Source organism: Podarcis tiliguerta, assembly GCF_965153285.1.
Source record: "Podarcis tiliguerta genome assembly, chromosome: 10".
NCBI lineage: Eukaryota > Metazoa > Chordata > Lepidosauria > Squamata > Lacertidae > Podarcis > Podarcis tiliguerta.
In genome coordinates this window covers 31,580,941-31,602,249 of record NC_139543.1, presented here as the reverse complement: position 1 = coordinate 31,602,249, position 21,309 = coordinate 31,580,941, and the positions used below count along the sequence as shown (strand labels likewise).

The 21,309-nt window shown below is 42.0% G+C and overlaps 1 protein-coding gene across 1 annotated transcript in view; it reads right to left on the bottom strand.

Moving 5' to 3' along the window:
- The window catches only part of TPH2 (tryptophan hydroxylase 2), a 64,249-nt gene that overhangs the window by 10,638 nt on the left and 32,302 nt on the right, over positions 1-21,309 (bottom strand). The window contains exon 8 of the mRNA XM_083399858.1: positions 19,079-19,205. Coding sequence (XP_083255984.1) covers positions 19,079-19,205 — 127 coding nt within the window. The remainder of the gene's footprint in view (positions 1-19,078; positions 19,206-21,309) is intronic.

Below are 21,309 nucleotides of genomic sequence, written 5' to 3'. Positions count from 1 at the left end.
TATACAATATATTCTACATCAGTTCCAAATTACAATAAATATAATGTTGATACCTATGGTATTAATAGTGCCGAGACATGGTCCAAAGACCTGTTGGCTGCAATAACTAATTAACTGCTTACAAAATATTATGATACGCACATCTTTGTGACTGGAATTTACCATCTTAACATAAAGAAAACCTTTCCCCAAATGAATATAGTAGCAAAACAGATATAAATTGTCCAGAATCTCATGACATTTTACAGAGCCATGGATGAAATAGTTCATGAAGCACACACTGTTTGAGCTTAAGTGGCCGTCAACACTGACAAACTAAAGCTGAAAATGTGTAGGAGTGTTAAAAAACTCTCTTGAGTAGTATGCTACTGCTACTTTTTGAAAATCAGCCACAGTAGTTTTCTAATGTTTACTTTCTTCCAATACATTTACCAGGGCCTTTAAACATTACTTACAAAAGATTATTCTCAAGTGTCTCATATTCCTAAACGTCTGTGGCAATGTCATGCTTGAACAATAATGCACACTTCTTTTGGAGAGGACACACAAGACCTCCAGAGTTACTCTGCAATCTACTCTACTATTATCTACAATCTATTCTATTATCAGTCAGACATTACATTGTCATAAATATGACTGCCTCTCCCAAGAGTACAACCGTGTATTTTCAACATAACATTAGAGGCAGTCCTCAATATTACCTAACATGGCTAGCAGGAATGCATGTGGCAGTGGTTTAATCATTGCTTTTCACATTAGAATCTTAAATGCCTGTAGTATTTGCATATTGAAAGGCATGTGGATTGCAGTAAAAATCTGGAAGTGTTAAATTAATTATGGGTATTTTGGTGGTTTGCATAATCATGAAGAGAAAATTTCCATAATATCATATTGTGGAGGAAACTAATCAATATGCCATAGGTTGTGAAATATTTAAATCTGAAAAATGTGCCCAGTCTCTCTCTCTCTTTGTCTGTCTGTCTCTTACTCACTCACTCACTCTGTATCTCATATACATCCAGGAGTAATCCTGAATAATAGTCATTCATTAACAGAGTGAACTACAGTGGTACCGTGGTTTAAGAACAGTTTAGTTTATGAACAACTTGGATTAAGAACGCTGCAAACCCAGAAGTAGGTGTTTTGGTTTGTGAACTTTGCCTTGGAATGAGAACATGTTTCGCTTCCTGTTGAGTGTGTTCAATTTGTAAATTGAGCCCCCACTGCTATGGGAAAGCACGCCTTGGTTTAAGAACGCTTTGGTTTAAGAACAGACTTCCGGAATGGATTAAATTCGTAAACCAAGGTACCACTGTAATCAGAACTTGACAATATTCACTTGTAAATAAAATCACTTAAAACACAAACTTGGTTTCTAAATAAAACAAATGAAATAGAGCATGTTTTCATAACATTCTTTCATTCAACCATTTTCTGCAAATTACTACCGTAAAAGGTGTTTAGGCTTCTTTTGTGATTCCCCAAACACAACTCATTTCGTAACAGCACTGCATTTCTCTCCATTCTCCCTCAACTTTGCACAGGGCTTTTGCTAACACACACTTTGGAAGAGTTCATTTGTTTAAAAAAACGAAAAAACAGCAACCAAAAAACAGAACACTGAGCAAGTGTGGCGTTGCTTTCTTGTATTTTATAATACAGGCGTTCAGTTGGCTACTGTGAGAACAGGATGCTGGACTAAATAGGCCACGGGCCTGCTCCAGCAGCTTTTTCTCAGACCCTCCAAGTGTCCCTATTTTCTAGGGATGTCCCTGATTTAGAGAAGTCATCCTGGTTTTTATTTGATCCCGGAATGTCCCACTTTTCCTTAGGGTGCCCCTATTTTCACTGGAGAAATGTTGGAGGGTATGGAGTTATCTGACCCCTGGGCTATCCAAAGGCAATCCTGTATAGGGAAGTTTTTCAATGTTTAATTATGTTTTTATGTATGTTGGAAGGTGCCCAGAATGGCCGAGGTTACACAGTAAGATGTGTGAGGTATAAATAGTAAAATTATCATTATTTTCTTCGGAGAAATGTTGGGAGGTATGCCTTCTTACATTCTTATATAAACAAAGCCAGAATGATTACTTTTCACCCTGACATTGAAGCATGTGGATTTTTCTATGTACATACCTCTTTTTTTATCTATAATCTGTTTTAGAGTCATGTGTAACTCTCAGCAGAACTTTCCAAACTCTCATTATGCAAAAGTAATTAAAATTCTTGAAAGGAAATTATAAGGAAGAAAAATAAAAGATAAACACACTGGAAACTGTAACATGAGCAGAATAAAAATTGCCCATAAAATTCTGTTGACGCAACTAGGACACACGATCAAGTCACAGGCCACATTCTCATGGAGTGTTTGGCAGTGGTGTTGTGTGTTCTCATGCTGCCTTGGGCGCTGGTGCACCGGGGAGGCAGGACACGGGCTATGGAGGGCAAACGGAGTCTGCCATGTGCCAGCCCAGCCCTCACCACCAATGCCAGCAGAGCAACACCAATCCTGAGCCGCTTTGCAAGGCTGGGCTGAGCCCAACCTTGGAAGGCAGCTCAGTGAGGAAAGCATAAGAAAGAGGCCATGCATCCTTTGATCCCAGCCTCACCCTCAAGCGTGGCTGTTGGATCCCAGCCTCCATTAATTAAAAGTTTCCTGTGGAACCTCTGCTTTAATTGTACTTCCAACTAACTTCAGAAAAGCAGTGTCGCAGAAGAGCGAAGGGACTCTGGTGTGAAATGAACCATATTTAAAAATGAATAACGGACTTTGTATTTGGTAGAAATGGAGTGAGTTGTTTTTGTTTTGTTTTTTGTATTGTATCAGAAGTGGGAGAAGGTAATCATTCAAACTTATTTTGATCTTTTTAAAAAAGTTATTTTTATAGCAAGACTTGGTAAAATAATAGGAAAGGGAAAAGACTATAGAGTTTCCATTATGCTTCTTCAGCAGAATTTCCTCCAGGTAGCTAAAACATATATATTGGCATTAGCTATTGCTGCAAAAGTATTTGTAGTGCCTCAGCTAAAGTGCAGTCCGATGCCTCACATCATTTCTCAGGCAATCTTCCAGGGCAACTTCTGTTAGGAATGACCAGTGCCTGTTTGGGATAGCTTCTGCAACTTCTAAACAATCAAAATATATATATTATAATTTGGAGGCTGATTCCCAAGTGTGTAGTATCACATGGGTTTGGGAAAGGGTACTCACCATGTGAAGAAACCTTGCAGTAAGTCTGCCCTAATCCCAGGAAGCCGGAGAAGTTCAGCAACAGTTCTTTATGGACAACAGAACAGCACAGCAGTTAGGACTTGCTACATAGGTAAGGCTAAAGTTCCAATGAATTCCCACTCAGCTATGGAGGGAGCAACAGCCAGAGAGGAGAGAGGAGTTTCTGTTACAGTGGTATCTCGGGTTATGTACTTAATTCATTCCGGAGGTCTGTTCTTAACCTGAAACTGTTCTTAACCTGAAGCACCACTTTAGCTAATGGGGCCTCCTGCTGCTGCGCCACCGCCGCCGCACGATTTCTGTTCGCATCCTGAAGCAAAGTTCTTAACCCAAGGTACTATTTCTGGGTTAGCAGAGTCTGTAACCTGAAGCATATGTAACCTGAAGCGTATGTAACCCGAGGTACCACTGTACATACTAGAGACATGTCTCTTAAAGAAAGAAACCACAAATTCTACTTAAAATTAAACAACAGGGTGCCTCTGAGCACATTATGAATTTGTTTCCAGTACCAAAACTGAACTGAGTGCACAGTTCCTTCACACAGAAGTCCACACTTTGCTAGCTTTCTTCCTTTCAGCGACTTAATTTAGGTGGGGGAAAGCCATTTTGTTGTGTCATTCTTATACAATTCAGTGTCAGAAACCCTCATGGATGTACTGCAAACCTGCCAGAGATCTTCCAGTAAAGCCTGGATCAATCTTCTGCCTGCCCCTTGGTACAACCTGCTTTTAACTAACAAACAAACCCTGTGTAGTGTCAATAATGTTCCTTATTACAAGATCAAGATCACTCAGCCTATGAAAGGATGCAAAATCGCAATGCAGTGGATACAACTCGCCATTCATCATGGCCAAACAGTCATTTCCCTCAACCTCAATGACTTTGAGCATGCTGTTTAAACCAGCCCGGTGACTTGGGTCTTTTAACAAGGGAAGAGCTGTAGCTCAGTGGTAGAGCATCTGTTTAGTATGCCAAAGTCTCCAGATTCAACCCCTGGCATCTCCAGGTGAGAATGTCCCTTGTCTGAAACCCAGGAACTAGCTGAACCTGCTCTCGGACTCAGTATAATGCCATTCTCACCATTTTGGAGGGACAAAGTTGCCACACCCCTCCACCCCTGCAAGAAGAGGAGAGGTGGTATCTCCCTAGAGGAGAATGTGATGACCTGAGGACGATTTCCCCCAATGGGGAGAAGTGGTGACAGGCTATTTAAGCTTGCTCTACCCCACACTGTTTAAATCTGTACAGTGGTACCTCTGGTTGCGAACGGGATCCATTCCGGAGGCCCATCCACAACATGAAAAGAGCACAATCCGCAGCAGTGCATCTGCGCACGGGCAGGTTGCGATTCACTGGTTCTGCGCACGTGCATGATGTCATTTTGCACTTCTGCGCATGTGTGAGCGGTGAAACCTGGAAGTAACCCTTTCCAGTACAGTGGTACCTTGGGTTAAGTACTTAATTCGTTCTGGAGGTCCGTTCTTAACCTGAAACTGTTCTTAACCTGAAGCACCACTTTAGCTAATGGGGCCTCCTGCTGCCGCCACACCACTGGAGCACATTTTCTGTTCTCATCCTGAAGCAAAGTTCTTAACCTGAAGCACTATTTCTGGGTTAGCGGACTCTGTAACCTGAAGCGTATGTAACCTGAAGCGTATATAACCCGAGGTACCACTGTACTTCCGGGTCGACGCAGGACGTAACCTGAAAGAACGTAACGTGAAGCAAATGTAACATGTGGTATGACTGTATCAGGCCTGAAGCACAAGTATACTTTCCTCAGTATAATCTAGTAATAGCCACTTCTGAGGGCCAGCACATTACATCTAGCAACTGCTGCGTCATATTTTAATTTTTATTATTTCTCCAATGCTTTGCTTTTGTAAGGCAAAACAATTATAAGTAGTTGGGGTAAGCAGAAAACCTGTAGTGGGAGTCAGGAAGGAAGGAGGGGGGGGGAGTTTAACCATTTCCATGTCAGCTCAAAAGTGCCCCACCACTGGTGCAGGAGGAAACATTAAAAAAAAACAACCTAGAGAGAATAGCAGGTGGCAGGTGCTTTTGAGTAGATAATACCTGGCAAGAGAATGAGTTACACACACATTTCCTCCTCACTCAAGCCACTCCACAATGCAGCTTCGCATTTGATGAGTGGTGGGAGGGGAATCCAGTTGCAAAACGATGTATCCGGCTTTCCTGGGCCAGACCACCCCAGTGCAGATATTTGAAAGCTTTTGTAGGTCCTGTTTCCATTCCCTAACCATTTGTTTCTTTATCTCCGTCAGGTTCAAAGATTTGGAATTTAATGTCATTAATTTAGCCTGGCATTCCAAAGCAAGAACAATATGCTGTGAAAACAACTCCCCTTCCAATTGACATTAAAAAGTGTGTCACATTCATTTATATTCAAAGTTCTCTTGAGTAGCTTAACTCGCTGCTTCTTCAAGCTGTTGCTCTAGTTTTGGCTGTCGAAAATAGTTCACACTTATCTCAAGGGAAGCAGAATCAGCCTTTTGACATTCTTTCCAGGGCTCCTAAAGAAGGGATCCTCTGAACGCCAAGCTACAAAATAAAAGCAGGGTAAACATGCATCATCCTTGTCCTCCCACACCCTTCACCGGGGGATTCTGCTTTCCATAAAATTATTGAAACATCACTTCCCTTTTGCAGGGCAGGGGTAAGAATCATTCAACTGACTTTGGAGGGCTTTGTTGTGCTCTCTCGGTTGTGAAAAATACAAGCTGCCATCGTTCCTTTCCGAGGACAACAACTATACCCCACGCAAAGTAAACTGAAATGAATACATTAGGAGCCAGAATTGTGCTTCATGAATCCCCCCCCCCCCGCCCCGTTCTTCAATTTGCATTACATATATAAACCACAGAACCTAGGACTTGCAGATCAGAAGGTCGGCGGTTCAAATCCCTGCGACGGGGTGAGCTCCTGTTGCTCGGTCCCTGCTCCTTTGAAAGCACGTCAAAGTCCAAGTAGATAAATAGGTACCACTCCGGCGGGAAAGTAAACGGCATTTCCGTGCACTGCTCTTTCGCCAGAAGCGGCTTAGTCATGCTGGCCACATGACCCGGAAGCTGTAAGCCGACTCCCTCGGCCTATAGAGCAAGATGAGTGCTGCAACCCCAAAGTCATCCGCGACTGAACCTAATGGTCAGGGGTACCTTTACCTTTACCTATTACCCACTCTAGCTGGCATCAGTATGGAAATATAACATATAAGATGTCACCATGGGACACATTGTCATCAAGTGTTATATGTATCGCTGCCCTACTCAGCAACTACCATTGACAAGGAGAATATTCGGGGGGGGGGGGTGTCACTGTTTTAGTTTCTTGCTACAAGGGCAAAGCTAGATGCTACAGCCCTTCTCATGCAGCATATGAGCATTATCAAGATGCAACTCCATGTTAGGATTAAGCTCAATAGGGCAACTCCATTAGCATTAACTCTATTTTGTTAATCCCTTCTGGACTAATACAGGTATCAATATGCCCCCATGCAATAGGCATGTGGGCAGGTTATAAAATGAAGGAAGGCACATACAAGAAATAAAAAATGTAAATTTTCATGGGCATTCAGATTCTACAGTAAAGTTGGTACCATCTAGAAGTTTAAGTTTCACAGTTAGGAAGCAGATGTGCTCAGACATAACTAGAGCTTTGCATATAAAACCCAAAAGAAAAACAAGGCGTTAATGTGTGGAATCTTGCCTTCACAGCCATTGTGATAGTATACACAAAACATAATAGCCATGTTCATGTTGCTGCTTAGGAAGTTACGCCCAGGGGAACAATGTCAAGAGGATTTCAGAATCTGCTGAATGTGTCACCTGACACCGGGTCATGAATAGTGAGTTCATTTGGGTGATCTCATGAGACCTAATTTAGCTGCTAACAAGGAAAAACCACCTTGTCAGTTGTTTGAGCTGCATCTTATGGCCCTGTTTCTACAAATACACGGACATAAAAAAAACCCCATGATGCCTCCGACAAAAACAATATAGCAAGTGCTCATTTTAATTAAATTTGGTAAGGTATACATTTTAATGATAAGTTCTAGGACCCTGTCCAACAAAGTTGCAAGTATCAGGGTATGTGTTTATAATGGCAACATTAATCTAACCCTGTTTTAATTAATTGCAGGTTAATTAAAATGGTTTCACTTTGTTTAAACAACTGTTTCTAATATATATATTGTATCATGGTCGAGACATTATTCTTCTGGAACAATTTTTTTCATCGTTCAAACAAAATTTCATGGACTAAGTAAGGCATCTGACGATTCAAGGAGGGAAGTGAGCCCTGAGTAGACGAAGAGTAAGTGCTGGCAACAGCTTTGTGGATAGACGCAGTAGAATGGATGGATAAATGGAAGATATTTTATCTGGGTTGGAAGCACTGCAAGTGAATTCTACTGCATTGTAAATCATCTGGAAGTACGCTGTTCCTGTTATATGCATGCTCCTGCTATATGTTTTATGCAGCCTGGGGAGGGCTTTGCTCTGAAAGATGGTAAACCATATACCATACTTTTCCATGTATAAGACTATGTTTTTTTGCTCTAAAATTATGTTCAAAAACGTGCCTCGTCTTATACAAGGATAGTGAATGGGGTGGACGGGTGACTGGCTGCAGCTGCAAGCAGGAGCTTGTCAGCGACAATTGTTGGCTGCTAGAAGGGCTGCTTTGGATTGGCTGCTGCTTCTCTAATTGGGTTGGTGATTGGCTTCTGCAGCAAACACTGCTGTTGATTGGCTGTCGCTGCCATGATTGGTAGCTGCTGTTCTGGGGCCTTCTGGGGAAGGGTCTGTTTGTGATTGGCTGTAAAAACTGGGAGGCTTCTGGATCAAGATATAAGTTTCCTGATTTGAACCTGAACAATACATCAACAGAGTAACTCGTGGGTTGTGAGGAGAAGAGAGGATGGATCTTTTTAAATGCACCTTCTAATTATGCTATTAAGAAAATCTGCCAAACTGACACCTCTAATACAAAACATTTTTTTCAAAGAGAATTTAAAATCTGCTGGGATGTTTTTCAACAGCAAATGTATGCCTGAAATAATGTGCCATAAATACAGATTTGAGTGGTGACTCACCATTGAGTTACCTGTCAGAATCTGTAAACATGTTATAAAGGAGCTGAACAAACAAGATAAAAAGCAAAAGCAAAGATAAGATTTTCATGACAAAGTTTGCACCTGGTCTATCATCAGTGGTCATCTCAATTATGAAAAGCAGACAGTCAAAAATGTTTTTTTGAGGTTAGGAGGAGATCATTAATTTGACCAGTATTTTCATTAGTGACAATGAAAAGTCCAACATTTGAGTGTCAAGAAGTCCTGTTGAGGCAACGTTGAAAGTAGGATGAGGAGTGTTTGTATGTACCACGTTGGGCAAGTTAATGGAGTACTGTAAACTCTCAGAAACAAACAAATAAATCTTGTGGACAAAAGGATCTATTCGGTATCTTGGTAGAATCAATATCATGGGGAAACAGAGAGGTACATTTATTTAGAAAACAAATCATTCATTGGTCAGAAACTGCTATTGAGTTTCATACATTACACTTAGTCATCATGGCCCTGGGGGTCCCTTGCCCTGGCCACTCCCCAACCACCAGCACTCACCACCGAGGCTGATCTTCCATCTACTCCCATGCCAACTGGTTGCTTTGCTCTTGTCTGACCAATTTTTATTTTAAAAAAAAGAATCTTGCAGTTCGACCGACATCAGCCCAAGCTAGATACTGACACCCTGATCTGTTTTGCACTGCTTCCCTTCATCTTCTGCCTCCTCTGTGTCCTCTTCTGGCACTGGCTGGGGTAGGGACAGGCTGAAGAGTCCTATACTTACACATCAAAGTCTAGCTCTATGAGCTCCATCTCCCTAGTTTTGACGAAAACCTTCCAGTGATTCACATTTCAGCCAGCTAGGGATGTGTGTAAATGCCCTCAATGTTGTCAATTGATTGCTTTCACTCATGGTGCTGGATGTTCACACATGTGTCTCACATCATTGATTTTATAGAAACACAATGATACACAAATAACCATTCTTGGGTCTGTGTGTTTTGGTGTGCCATGAAAGGCTTAAATGTGGTGAAACTGCAAATGTTTCGGCTCAGAAACAGACAATACACACTGCTTGTTCAATATATCCATGACCAAAACCCTTCCAAGGTTCAGGAGAAAAAGTCTTCGATTTGTCAAAGCATGGTTGAATTTAGGAATGGCTGTCACAATTTTTGGAGCTAGATATAGATATTACCCTTCTCTTCTAACAGAAATATATCCACAGATCTGTTTAACTAAGCCTGCTTAATTAACATAGCATTAGGAAATAAATGCACATTAACCTGGAAAAGATAAGACTGAGAGGTGATATGATAGCTGTCTTCAAATGTGTGAAGGGCTGTTGCAATGAATGGTGGCAAGCTTGTTTTCTGCTGCTCCAGAGGGTAGAACCTGAACCAATGGTTTCAAATTACAGGAAAGGAGATTCCAGCTAAACATAAGGAAGAACTTTCTGATAGTAAGAGCTGTTTGACAGTGCAAGAGTCTACATCTCCTTCATTTGAGGTTTTTAAACAGAGGTGGGGGACCATTTGTCAGGGATTCTTTATCTGTGATTCTTACATTGCAGAGGATTGCACTAGATGACTCTTGGGGTTCCTTCCAACTCTAGGATTCTCTAATTCTATGCCATGATTATCCATTAGTTTTCAATAGTTGTATATCAGAGCCTTAAAAAAAAAATACAATCAGGTTTTCCCCACCTAAGCCTAAAGTGACATTCTCTCTCAGCTGTTTTCCAATGACATTGTATCTCTCTTTGCATGTTTGTAAGAAGTGAAGGCTGGTCACCAAAGAATTGATGCTTTTGAATTGTGGTTCTGGAGGAGACTCTTGAGAGTCCCATGGGCTGCAAAAAGATCAAACCTATCCATTCTGAAGGAAATCAGCCCCAAGTGCTCACTGGAAGGACAGATCCTGAAGCTGAGACTCCAATACTTTGGCCACCGCATGAGAAGTGAAGACTCCCTGGAAAAGACCCTGATGCTGGGAAAGATTGAGGGCACAAGGAGAAGGGGATGACAGAGGACGAGATGGTTGGACAGTGTTCTCGAAGTTACCAACATGAGTTTGACCAAACTGCGGGAGGCAGTGGAAGACAGGAGTGCCTGGCGTGCTCTGGTCCATGGGGTTACGAAGAGTCAGACACGACTAAATGACTAAATAACAACAGGAAGAAGTTCGAATGGTATAGCACCTGCTCCAGATCATTTCAGTGCTGCGAATACCAAACATTATAGCATTAGTAAGGTATTCTTTGCTATAAATAAGGATGTTGTTGTGCTGAGTAAGATGATAAAGCAGCTTTCTTTCAGCTCTAAAAATATATACATGAAGTTCTGAGAACAGAACAACAAAGAATGCAGGGTTGTGTTCTGCTTTCATTTATATATGTATAGTTTACTATTAGGCAGCTACTAAATGTAAATGAAGATAATATTTGCTCCAAAGGGAACTCAAGACAATGGCAAAATTCCTCTTTGGTTCTAGGCAGGGACAGCTGGGTTTATAAAAATTTCATTAAGCCGTTCTTACAAAGAGATCATATCACACCTCCATTAAAATTTTTGAAGATTATATTCCATTATCCATCCCTGGTGCCCTTTAATGCTAAGATGCCAATCCTTCTAAGCTGCATCATCAAATAATTAATTAAGCCATACCCTAGACAAATAGTTAGCTTTTTTCTGGTTATTATGTCCAATTTTCATTCATTCGTTCAGCTACCCAGAGAAACAAAAGCACCCTACCCAGCATCAAGCAGAGAGAAAGAATCAGGTTGCACAAATTTGATTTGGTTGTTCACAGTGGAAAGTGATTAATACAATTTCCTATAATATACAGCAACACTGAATACTAAGAGGAGTCTATTTTCCACCGAAAAGAAAAATAGCTTTGATTCACATGGCTGAAAAGAACCATAACTGCTTGAATCTTTCTTTGCAGACCCGAATGTTTGAAGCCGTACAGGAATTATGAAATTATTTCTTTGGTCTGATCTCGTTTCAATTTTATAAGTTTTCAAACATTCGCATTATTAACTCAGATGAGACCGCCCACTGACTAAAAGCAGCCACGCTCTCGTCTTAGCATTCTGTCTCTAACAAAGGGGCATAAAAAGTTACTTGCTGGATTAGTCCAAAGACAGCATCCTGCCTTTACAGTAGCCAGCCAAATGCCTATGGGAAACCTTCAAGCAGGATCCAAGCACAGCAGGGTTCTCTTTCTCTCTCTCTCTCTCTCTCTCTCTCTCTCTCTCTACTGGTATTCAGAGGTGTGCTGCCTCTGGTACTGGAGAAATTAAGCACTGATAGCTTCAAATCCTCCAGGAATGTTCAAATCCTTTTTCAAACCACAACAAGCTGGTGCCCTTCACCATACATGGGAGAGAATGGTATAGCTTACCTATGTGCTATGTGAAAAAAGCACTTTGTTTTGTCTTTCGTGATCACTAGATGATCATGAGTTCTAGTATTTCGACTAAAGAAGGAAACATCTCTCTCGGGCTCATCCACACTTCTGCTTCTCCTGTGCCTAGAAAGCCCAGGTCCAATATGTTTCCCACTTATCCTGTGTTTTACAGGAATGGTTCCAGGCAGTTTTTCATGTGTCCCACCACTTTCCCCAGGAAAACCTGTTCTTTGCTGCTGAATGGGAACAAATCTCATTATCTGCAGAAAAACCAATTGGTGCTTGTTCCGATTCAGTGGTCAACAGTGAGTTTTCCCAGAGGGAAGCAGCCGGGACAAGTGGAAGTGCAGACAAGCTCTCTCATCACTTTCTCCACACAATGCAAACCTCTCTCATATCCCGTCTTACTTGAAAAGCAACAGTCAGTGACCCTGTCAGATTAAGAGGTCTATGGGCAAGGGGACTCTGTTTCCCCACTGTGGGTAACCTTACTTTGCTGTTCATCACCCTGGCTGCTTCATCACTGCCACCTTCTCTCTCCACCCCATTATACTGGGCATCCTAGATGCTCCTTCCTCACTGCCTGGTCCTTCAACTCTTACCCCTCTCCTCCACACCCCCAAGCTGGTAAAGAAAAGCTAGAAGAGGTCCCTTTTAAATAGGTAGGTAGGTAGATAGAGTCAGGTGGGTACCTTGCACCATAAAAACGTCTAGTGCTGAGGCTCCAGGTGTGCATACCATCGTAATTTCTACAGAGTCCTTCAGGGTCAGGTTCTGGGCACTGTGGGAAAATTACGATGGCAAACATGTCTGGAGCCTTAGCAGCAGGTATTGTGCTATGCAGGGCACCTGCCTGGCTTAATTTTAAAGAAAGGGGATAGTGGAGTAACTGGTGTCTGCCCTGATATATCTGTTTCGTGACAATCCCCCTCTGGGTCCACAACTGTGGTCTCCTCTGGCATTTATTTTTTGGGTGGTGGGAAGGTTCAGGCGACTGTGTCCTATGCTCTGAAGTCTAGCCCTAACATAGTCACTCAGCAGAGTCAATCTGGAGAATTCCAAAAAGGGGCAGGTTTTTAAATCCTGAAGAACAAACACATGCCAGCCTTCAAAGCAAGAGTGGGCTGCTTCCAGTTACACCTCTTTGCAAAGTCGTTGTTTCCTCTTCCTTTTTAAGTACGGCCATCCATTTTATACCTTTAAAACAGGTAAGAAATGCCGCATATTCATGTACAAATTGCCAGCCCCACTTTGGTTCAAAGAATTTATCCTGGTTTCTTTTTGACTATTTAAGCTAATCTGTTCTGGGGTTTTCTCCAACCTTCCAGAGCCGATTTGGGGACTTGGTGAAGAGGAAAGGAAGAAGAAGTTATGTTGCACAGCCCAAAGTCCTTGTGCTAGCAGAAGTACTTTGTTGGATATCGTCCATGGTAATTATAAACTCAGAATGGCTATGAAACCAATACATTTTTGGTAGTTTAATGCAGAACAGTAGTTAATCTTTCATCTGGTCTTTTTCTTTTTTAAAGAGCTTGATTGTGTTAATGAGGGTCACTCTTTCACTCACACGTATTTCCTTGCTAGTTTGATATCTACTCCATATGTAACAATAGAAAACAAGCAAATGAAAACAAGGCGAAATGTTCCTACAAGAGCTGAATGCTAGGGGTATGACCTTAGTTACTCAACTAATTACTTCAGTTACTCCTGACGACTGAAGAACTCATCAAGCTCATTTTAAGAGCTTTTCTTTTTCTTTCCTCCCCTCCTCTCGCAGCCGCACTCCGACAGATCACAGATTCACAGCATGAGCGATTGAACTTCAACCGAGGGCTGTGATTGCCGATTCGGCAATTTCTTAATGATGATGATGCTTCCCCCTGAAAACAGCAGACATAATGAGCATGCAAATGCTTTGTCAGGCTCACATTATTCTCTTATTAACTCGAATATCAAGATCTATTGCGTTTTTGTGCCTGAAAGTTGACATGCAGGCTAATGCTCATTATAGGGGGCCCTCGGAAAACATTGCCATAAAACATCAAGAAAATGCGTGCTGAATACTGCTAAATTTCTGGGTAGCTTTCGTGTCTTTCCCCCCTGCACATCTCTCCAGTTTCGTGACTGGTGAAAGCCACTTTCTATTAGTGCAAGTGTGGTTTTAAACTATAAATAATATCACCCAGAGCCTTTAACAACTAAATGATCAAACTGTTCCTTTTGCATAACTGTAATTCCCAAACCTTGGCTGTGATAAGATGAGGGGAGCTAGATTCCAGCAACATCTGGAGGACCACAGATTCCCCAGCCCTGGTTAAAAAAAAACACTATTATTCAATAGCTGGATATCAGTACTGGCAGACTTACATGGTTGGTGTCAAGGTTAATGAGATAAAGTTATGTGAAGTATTTTAAGCGTACAAAGTGCTATATAAATGCTAAGTAAGTCTACAGAATTCTGATTCACTTGACCTGGCATCTGCAGTCACTTGTGATCTGAGAAATGTTGCAGTGCCCTAGATGTTGCTTTCTGCTCTCATCTACCTGGAACTCTGAAGAATATAAATTGAGACATGCTCATCATAATGAATACATCACGCCTGCCCAGTTCCAAGTTCCAGGACTTCACACAGACTTTACAAATGATGTCTAGTTTCCATGTGCGTGGTGGACTCCTACCAATTCAAATACCGCAGTCATTACTGAGAGGATAGTATTTTGACATCAAGACTATGGCTACATAGCAGAGGAAATTGCATTGCTACAGAATAGGGAGGTTTGCCAGTCTTGGCTGTTCAACAAATACCAATTATGTTGCCCAAATTGCAACAGGCTTGCAAATAGTGGGTTCTTTAAAAACAGATCCACTGTTGATATCTGTTCAACCTAGCCTTGAATTATCGGTCTTTTGCTGGTGAAAGGAAGCAGATGCTCTTGTGCTTTAAAGACGAAAAGAGGGGCGCACTATTGTCAGGCCAAAGATCACACCCTGATACACATTTCTGAATTACATACGCTGGGCTTACATATGCCAGAAACTTCCACTTCAAAACAGGGAACTGAAAACATTACAGATTTAGGGTTTACATCCACTTCTGAAAAGCCACAACAGGCACTGTAGTATAAACCCTTTGCCACACACACACACACCCAGACAAACATGTTAGTGTAACTGAGAACATTTACTGCCACCTGGGGTGAAAGGCCAGGGACAGGTAATTTGCCAGCAGGTAGACTGAGTCAGAAATGGCAGTGAGCAAGATCAGAACTACTTCACACTCTTGATCTCCTAGTCATCTTTTCCCTGGTGGGCAACCCTTTCTCAGCTGCTAAAATCTCCACTCCCCTGCAATTGCCATGATTATTGACTCCATGCTGTTGAGTTTAATAGAAAGGGGGGGGGGTCATTTCCATCAGAATTGAGGGGAGGTGTAAAATGTTCCTCTCCCTACAATCCCACTTGACTGGGGAATAGCAGAGAGCACTTCCTGTTTTAAGCACTCTGCAGCAAAAGGCATGTTTTGGGTGGTGGTGTTGTGATTGATTGATTGATTGATTGATTGATTGATAGATATTTCATAAAATTTACATACTACTAGATAGTAGGAAAACGTCAAAGTGGTTTACAAAGAAGAAGGTCACTAAAAGATTTGTAACCGTCATTTAAAATGCCAGTGCTTGGATGCAGTGGCAGAATGGATGAGGGAAAACAAGCTGAGCTTGAATCCTGGCAAAGATGGAGGCGTTGTGGGTGAGGGGCTCCCGGGCTGGATAATTTGGCCTACCTTGGACAGGGTTGCACTCTCCCTGAAGGAGCAGGCTCACAGTCTGGAAGTGCTTCTGAACTCAGCTCTGTCCCTGGAGAAGGCCCAGATAGCTTCAATAGCTAGAGGAGCCTTTTACTAGCTGCTACTAGCAAAAGCTATGGCTGTTCCTGGGCTGGAAAAGCTTGGCCAGAGTAGTCTATGCATTGCTTCATTCAAGGTTGGATTGCTGCAATGGGGCTTTCTGTGTGGGGCTTCCTTTGGGCTTGATCCAGAAGCTGTTGTTAGTGCAGGATGCTGTGGTACGACTGCGGACAGGAGTCTTGTCAGCAAAGACGTGCACTGGTTGTCAATTTGCTACCAGGCGAACTTCAAGGTGTTGTTATTAGTAAATGGAGCCCTTAACAACTAGGGACCAAGACTGATTTACACCGTAAACTGGCGTGGAACTGGCACTATTACAGGTGCCACATAATACTTGTTCTCCAAAGGTGAGAAATTGATCTTTAAGTGTAGCAGCATCTGGACTTTAGAGCTCTCTGCAGGTGTCTTCCCTGTACTCATTTCGCGTCCCCCTCAGCCAAGCCTAGCCAGGCATGTAAAATGTTGACAAGTGTTTTAATCTGTTTTTTAGTTTATCGCTGGTTTTAATAATTCTTAAATAATTAAGTTGCTTTTCACTGATAATTCCATTCCTTTTGTAAACCTCCTTTTGAGGTTGGCTATATATAGATATATGACATTCAAAATCATTCATATTAATAAATATGAACTTTATAAGCATTTTTTTAAACCCTCAATTTCTCCCAGCTTCAGGAGCAATTAATTTCTCCAGATTTCTGTACACAGTGCAGTGGCAAAAGAGCAAAAGTTGTTTGGTTTTCATTCCTCAGCAGTAGATTAAAATATCACAATAAATGTTACCAAGAAGGAGAAGAGAAGACTGTAGTTTTTAGCACTTTAAAAACAGAGGTTGAAAAGCTACTTTAAAGATGGGGTGGGGGGACTTGAGAGAGTGTAATGAAACCAATTAGTTCCTGACAGCAATTCCTTAATTGGACAGATATTCAGATAGTTTTGTAACAGAAAAAGCCACAGAAGGCTTGGATACCAAATACTAACATCTTCATTTCCAGAGTAATGGGCACTGATACTTTTACCCAAATAGTGTAGACCAACCAAAAAAGGATGAAGATAGAACATACCAATCACTAAACAACCATCTTGTGAACTGTGGCAGTACACAACAGACACTCATTTCCCCAAAATTATAAATACACTTGTACCTTGGTTGTCAAATGCCTTGCGACTCAAATGTTTCTTTAGAACCTGAACGTCTGGCGCTGCTTCTGCAGCTTCCGATTGTGTGCAGGAAGCTCCTGCAGCCAATCAGAAGCCGTGCCTTGGTTTCTGAATGTTTTCGGAAGTCAAACAGACTTCTGGAACGGATTCCGTTTGAGAACCAAAGTATAACTGTACTGGGTGTTTCTGACACCTCATGACTCTGTGGGGCATATCCAGGCACATATATAGATTCTTCATTGCAAGAAAACACCAGTTATTTCTCAGCTCACTGAAGAAAACACTATGAAACATTTGCATGAGTGGAGTTGTACATGTTCATCCAAGCTGCTAATTTTTGTCATGGTGTAAACAGAAAGTTCACACATCCAAATATCTAGATTTTTGCTTGGGATAGACACAGTCCTTGCACATTAGCCACTTGTTTCCTGCATTGTTACACACTTTCAGAAATATTTCTGATTCCTCCTACCATGGTTTTTAAATCCCTTTTCTAAAACTACCTGGGAAGTAGCACTGGAGTTTTCTTTCAATATTTATAGTCTATCCAAACCCTCCATTTATAAATAACATTTTCTAGCAGCCAGTGCCATAAATTCAGCACTTAAAGGAATACTAGGGCTTTTGTCTTTATGTGAATCTCTGCAAAAAACAACAACAACAACCCAGTTTTGAAGGAGGGAGCTGCTTCTTTCCTGGTTCAGATGTTCCTTGTATAGAGCTCTGATCAGACATGGAGCTCCACACATGCAAGGCCTTTCCTCGTCCCTCATGCATGCTAATAATAATAATAATAATAATAATAATAATAATAATTTATTTGTACCCGCCCATCTGGCTGGGTTTCCCCAGCCACTCTGGGCAGCTTCCATGGAAACCAAAAATACACTAAAATATCACACATTAAAAACTTCCCTGAACAGGGCTGCCTTAAGATGTCTTCTGAATGTCAGGTAGTTATTTATCGCTTTGACATCTGATGGGAGGGCGTTCCACAGGGCGAGCGCCACTACCGAGAAGGCCCTCTGCCTGGTTCCCTGTAGCTTTGCTTCTCTCAATGAGGGAACCGCCAGAAGGCCCTGGGCGCTGGACCTCAGCATCCGGGCAGAACGATGGGCGTGGAGACGCTTCTTCAGGTATACTGGGCCGAGGCCATTTAGGGCTTTAAAGGTCAACACCAGCACTTTGAATTGTGCTCGGAAACGTACTGGGAGCCAATGAAGGTCTTTCAAGACCGGTGTTATGTGGTCTTGGCGGCCGCCCAAGACGCTATCCCGTTCTCATTCCACCCATCATACCCCTGTGCCCTGAGACCTTGGATCACTGCGCCTGAGGCCTTCCTCATTCTGGACAGTGTCAGATGGAACTTCCCTGAGTTCATCTCCTTGACATTCACGGTACTGCCCATGAAATGCAATAAATGAAGAAGCCGTGTTTCACAATTAGCTTGCTTTTCACCCATCTCCCCCATGTGGTATTGATGATAATAATAATAATCCTTTACGGCGATCTTTTCTAAAGGGGGGACGGGTGGTGCTGCGGTTTAAACCACTGTGCCCCTTGGACTTCCCGATTGGAAGGTTGGTGGTTCAAGGCCCCACGACGGGTTGAGCTCCCATTGTTCGGTCCCAGCTTCTGCCAACCTAGCAGTTCGAAAGCACGTCAAAGTGCAAATAGATAAATAGGTACCACTCTGGCATTTCTGTGCGCATTTCTGTGCGCTGCTCTGGTTTGGTGTTCCATTGCACCAGAAGCGGCTTAGTCATGCTGGTCACATGATCCAGAAAAACTGTCTGTGGAAGTAGTCAAACGCTGCCTCCCTCGGCCTGTAAAGTGAGAGGAGCGCCGCAACCCCAAAGTCGTTCACGACTGGACTTAACTGTCAGGGGTCCCTTTACCCTTTCTAAAAGCACACTGAGACAAATAACACAGTGTAATGAGTGAAAACCTTGTCCCAAATCTTCATATTCTACAGGTACAAACCATTTCTGTATTTCAGAGATGTTAGGCGAAAGAAAGAAAGAGGGGAAAGTGTTAAAATCAATGTTCTCTCATTGCACCACTACCTTCAATCACACAACCACACACAGCTGTCAGGTCTTTCTGGGCCACTGAGGCTAGCCTGCATACCTCAGCCACAAACCAGTCAGAGGAGGTGTTGCCAAAGAAAGTGGGTGACTTGTTTTGTCTTCACACTGAGAAACACTTCATTTTAGTAGACTTGACAGATTCTGAAGAATCAAGCAAAACTCACACTTTTAAAACTTAGTGACTCACAGTTGCAAGTTTTTGGACATCCTCATCAGAAGATCCCAGGGAGGCCAGTCCAATCTCTTGGGAAAACTGGGCAAATTTAGGGTCAGCAAGCAGAGGCACGTGCCCCAGAAGTTCATGGCATGTATCCCTGCAAGGGAATTAAGATGCAAAGTTAGTAGAAGTATAAAAGCATCACTGGACTCAGAGAACTGATGCATGCAAACCTCTTAGCCAAACCTGAAGCAGTTCAGTGGGCTTTAAAAAAAAATGAATCTAGCTGTCATAAGTATTAAAAGTTTTGTTTACAAAAATAAAACTTTGACGGTAACTGGAGAATACTGTGGGGGTTTTTAAACTTTCTATGCAGACTCGCATTTAAGTATTTTTGGTCCAAATTTGACACTGTAAAGCAGCGCTAAAAAACCCCCCAATGTGTTTTTATTTTTGTGTTTTGCATGTTGTTAGTTGCTTTGAGCAACATCTTCAGGAGAGAAAAAGCAAGTTTGCATTTTTTTTGTACAAACAAAGAGAGCCCACTGCCTCTGTTTTCAGGCAAAACAATACTTGGAATATGTATTCCTATTTTTTTAATGCTATGCTCTGTTCCCCCATTATAATCCTGATACTGCCCATCAAAAGAGCACAGCACGTGCCTGAGTTATTCATGCCAGCCCATCCACTTTTGTTCACTGAATCACAGACATGCACACCAGGAATATGCTATGCATGGGCAGGACAATAGGAAGCAAGCAGGAGTTTCCCAGTTTGTCTGTTTTTCATATTCATATGTCTTGGACAATATGGAAACAGACATCATGGGGATTGTGAATGGAGCCGAAGTCTTAAAGGCTCAGCATTCATTTTCAATTCAGAGCTGTCACCTTGCGCTTCCTGTGAAAGGCTCGTCTGTTGGGAATAGGGCCACTTTGTTACCAGGTGAGCAATAATCCAAATTCTCCTGCAGGCGACAAGTTCATGTGTCAAGTTTCACATTACAATGCCCCCTTTTCACCCAGTGCCAAGCATTTCTCTAAAGAATATGTGAGAACACTCTTGAGCGGAACATGAGTGCCTCAATTGATTTCGGAACTTGACTTCCTGCCGTAACCTTTCTTTACAGGTGCAGCAGTCTCAATGGCAGAACAATTTCTTTATTTATTATTACTTTTTTTATGGAACAAACATCCAACTAAGTCATACAGTAGACCTACTGAAATTAATAGATAGAAGCCCATTGACTTCAACAGATCTACTCTGAGTATGACCAACACTGGATTAGCAACCATCCTTTGCTGCAAGTTTAGTGTCGGGCATTGCCAGGAAAGGGTTTTCAACCAGCGGGGATGAAAGAGACCTTTCTAAATGAGACCCTCTAAAATCTGCATGACTTGGGCAGGTCTTTCATTGGCAGAAATACAAATGAGAACCTCTTGGGAAACACCCCCCAAAACAACCTAGCAAGTACTGAGCATGCTCAGTAGGCACAAAACACTGTTTGTTTGGGGTAGGTAAATGTGGAATGGGGTGCCCTGAAAGGTGTGGCTGGCTGGAACACTGAACAGGAAGAGTCACACAGAAACATTTTGTTACAGGTCCCAGTGTTTTGGTTTTGTTTTTTTTTTGTAAATGTGAACTCTGAAGGTCATGACAGTTTGCATTTCTTAGTATTGTTCTGGTGTTTAAATATTTTTCCTATTCTACTTAATTTAAAATGGTTCTGGAAGCTTCTCTGTGTGAAAGAAGCAAACAGAAGGTTCATGATGTTTGGGTTGGTTATTCAGAGAAGCTGAGTACAGCTGGTTTAAACTGGTTCTGTTATCTCTTTCCAGTGTTTTTTTTTTTCTGGGGGGAGGACACAGGGGTATGCATATCCCTAAACATTTTGTGAATCTAAGTTTGGCCTCATTGAGGGGCAGTATTTCCTATGAGTGGGAAAATGAGAGTTCCCCCTAAACATTTTTTCCCATCTGGTGTGGTGTTCTGTATTTAGTGTTAAGGTTTAGACTTATTATAAGTTATTGTAAGTCTAAGTTAAGTCTGCTGCAACTGGATTTCTTATGGATAGTTCCAATCCTGAATGTATTGGATTTGTGACCATTATGCTCATTTGCCTATAGTAGCAGTAAAGCTCTGCTGGATGAAATATAATTGCCTCTGATCTATATTGTGGGAATCCTGCAACGTGTTTAAGTTTTTACTCTGCTAACTATACATCAGAGTTCTGCTTTGGATCAATATTGAGTAGTTTCTAG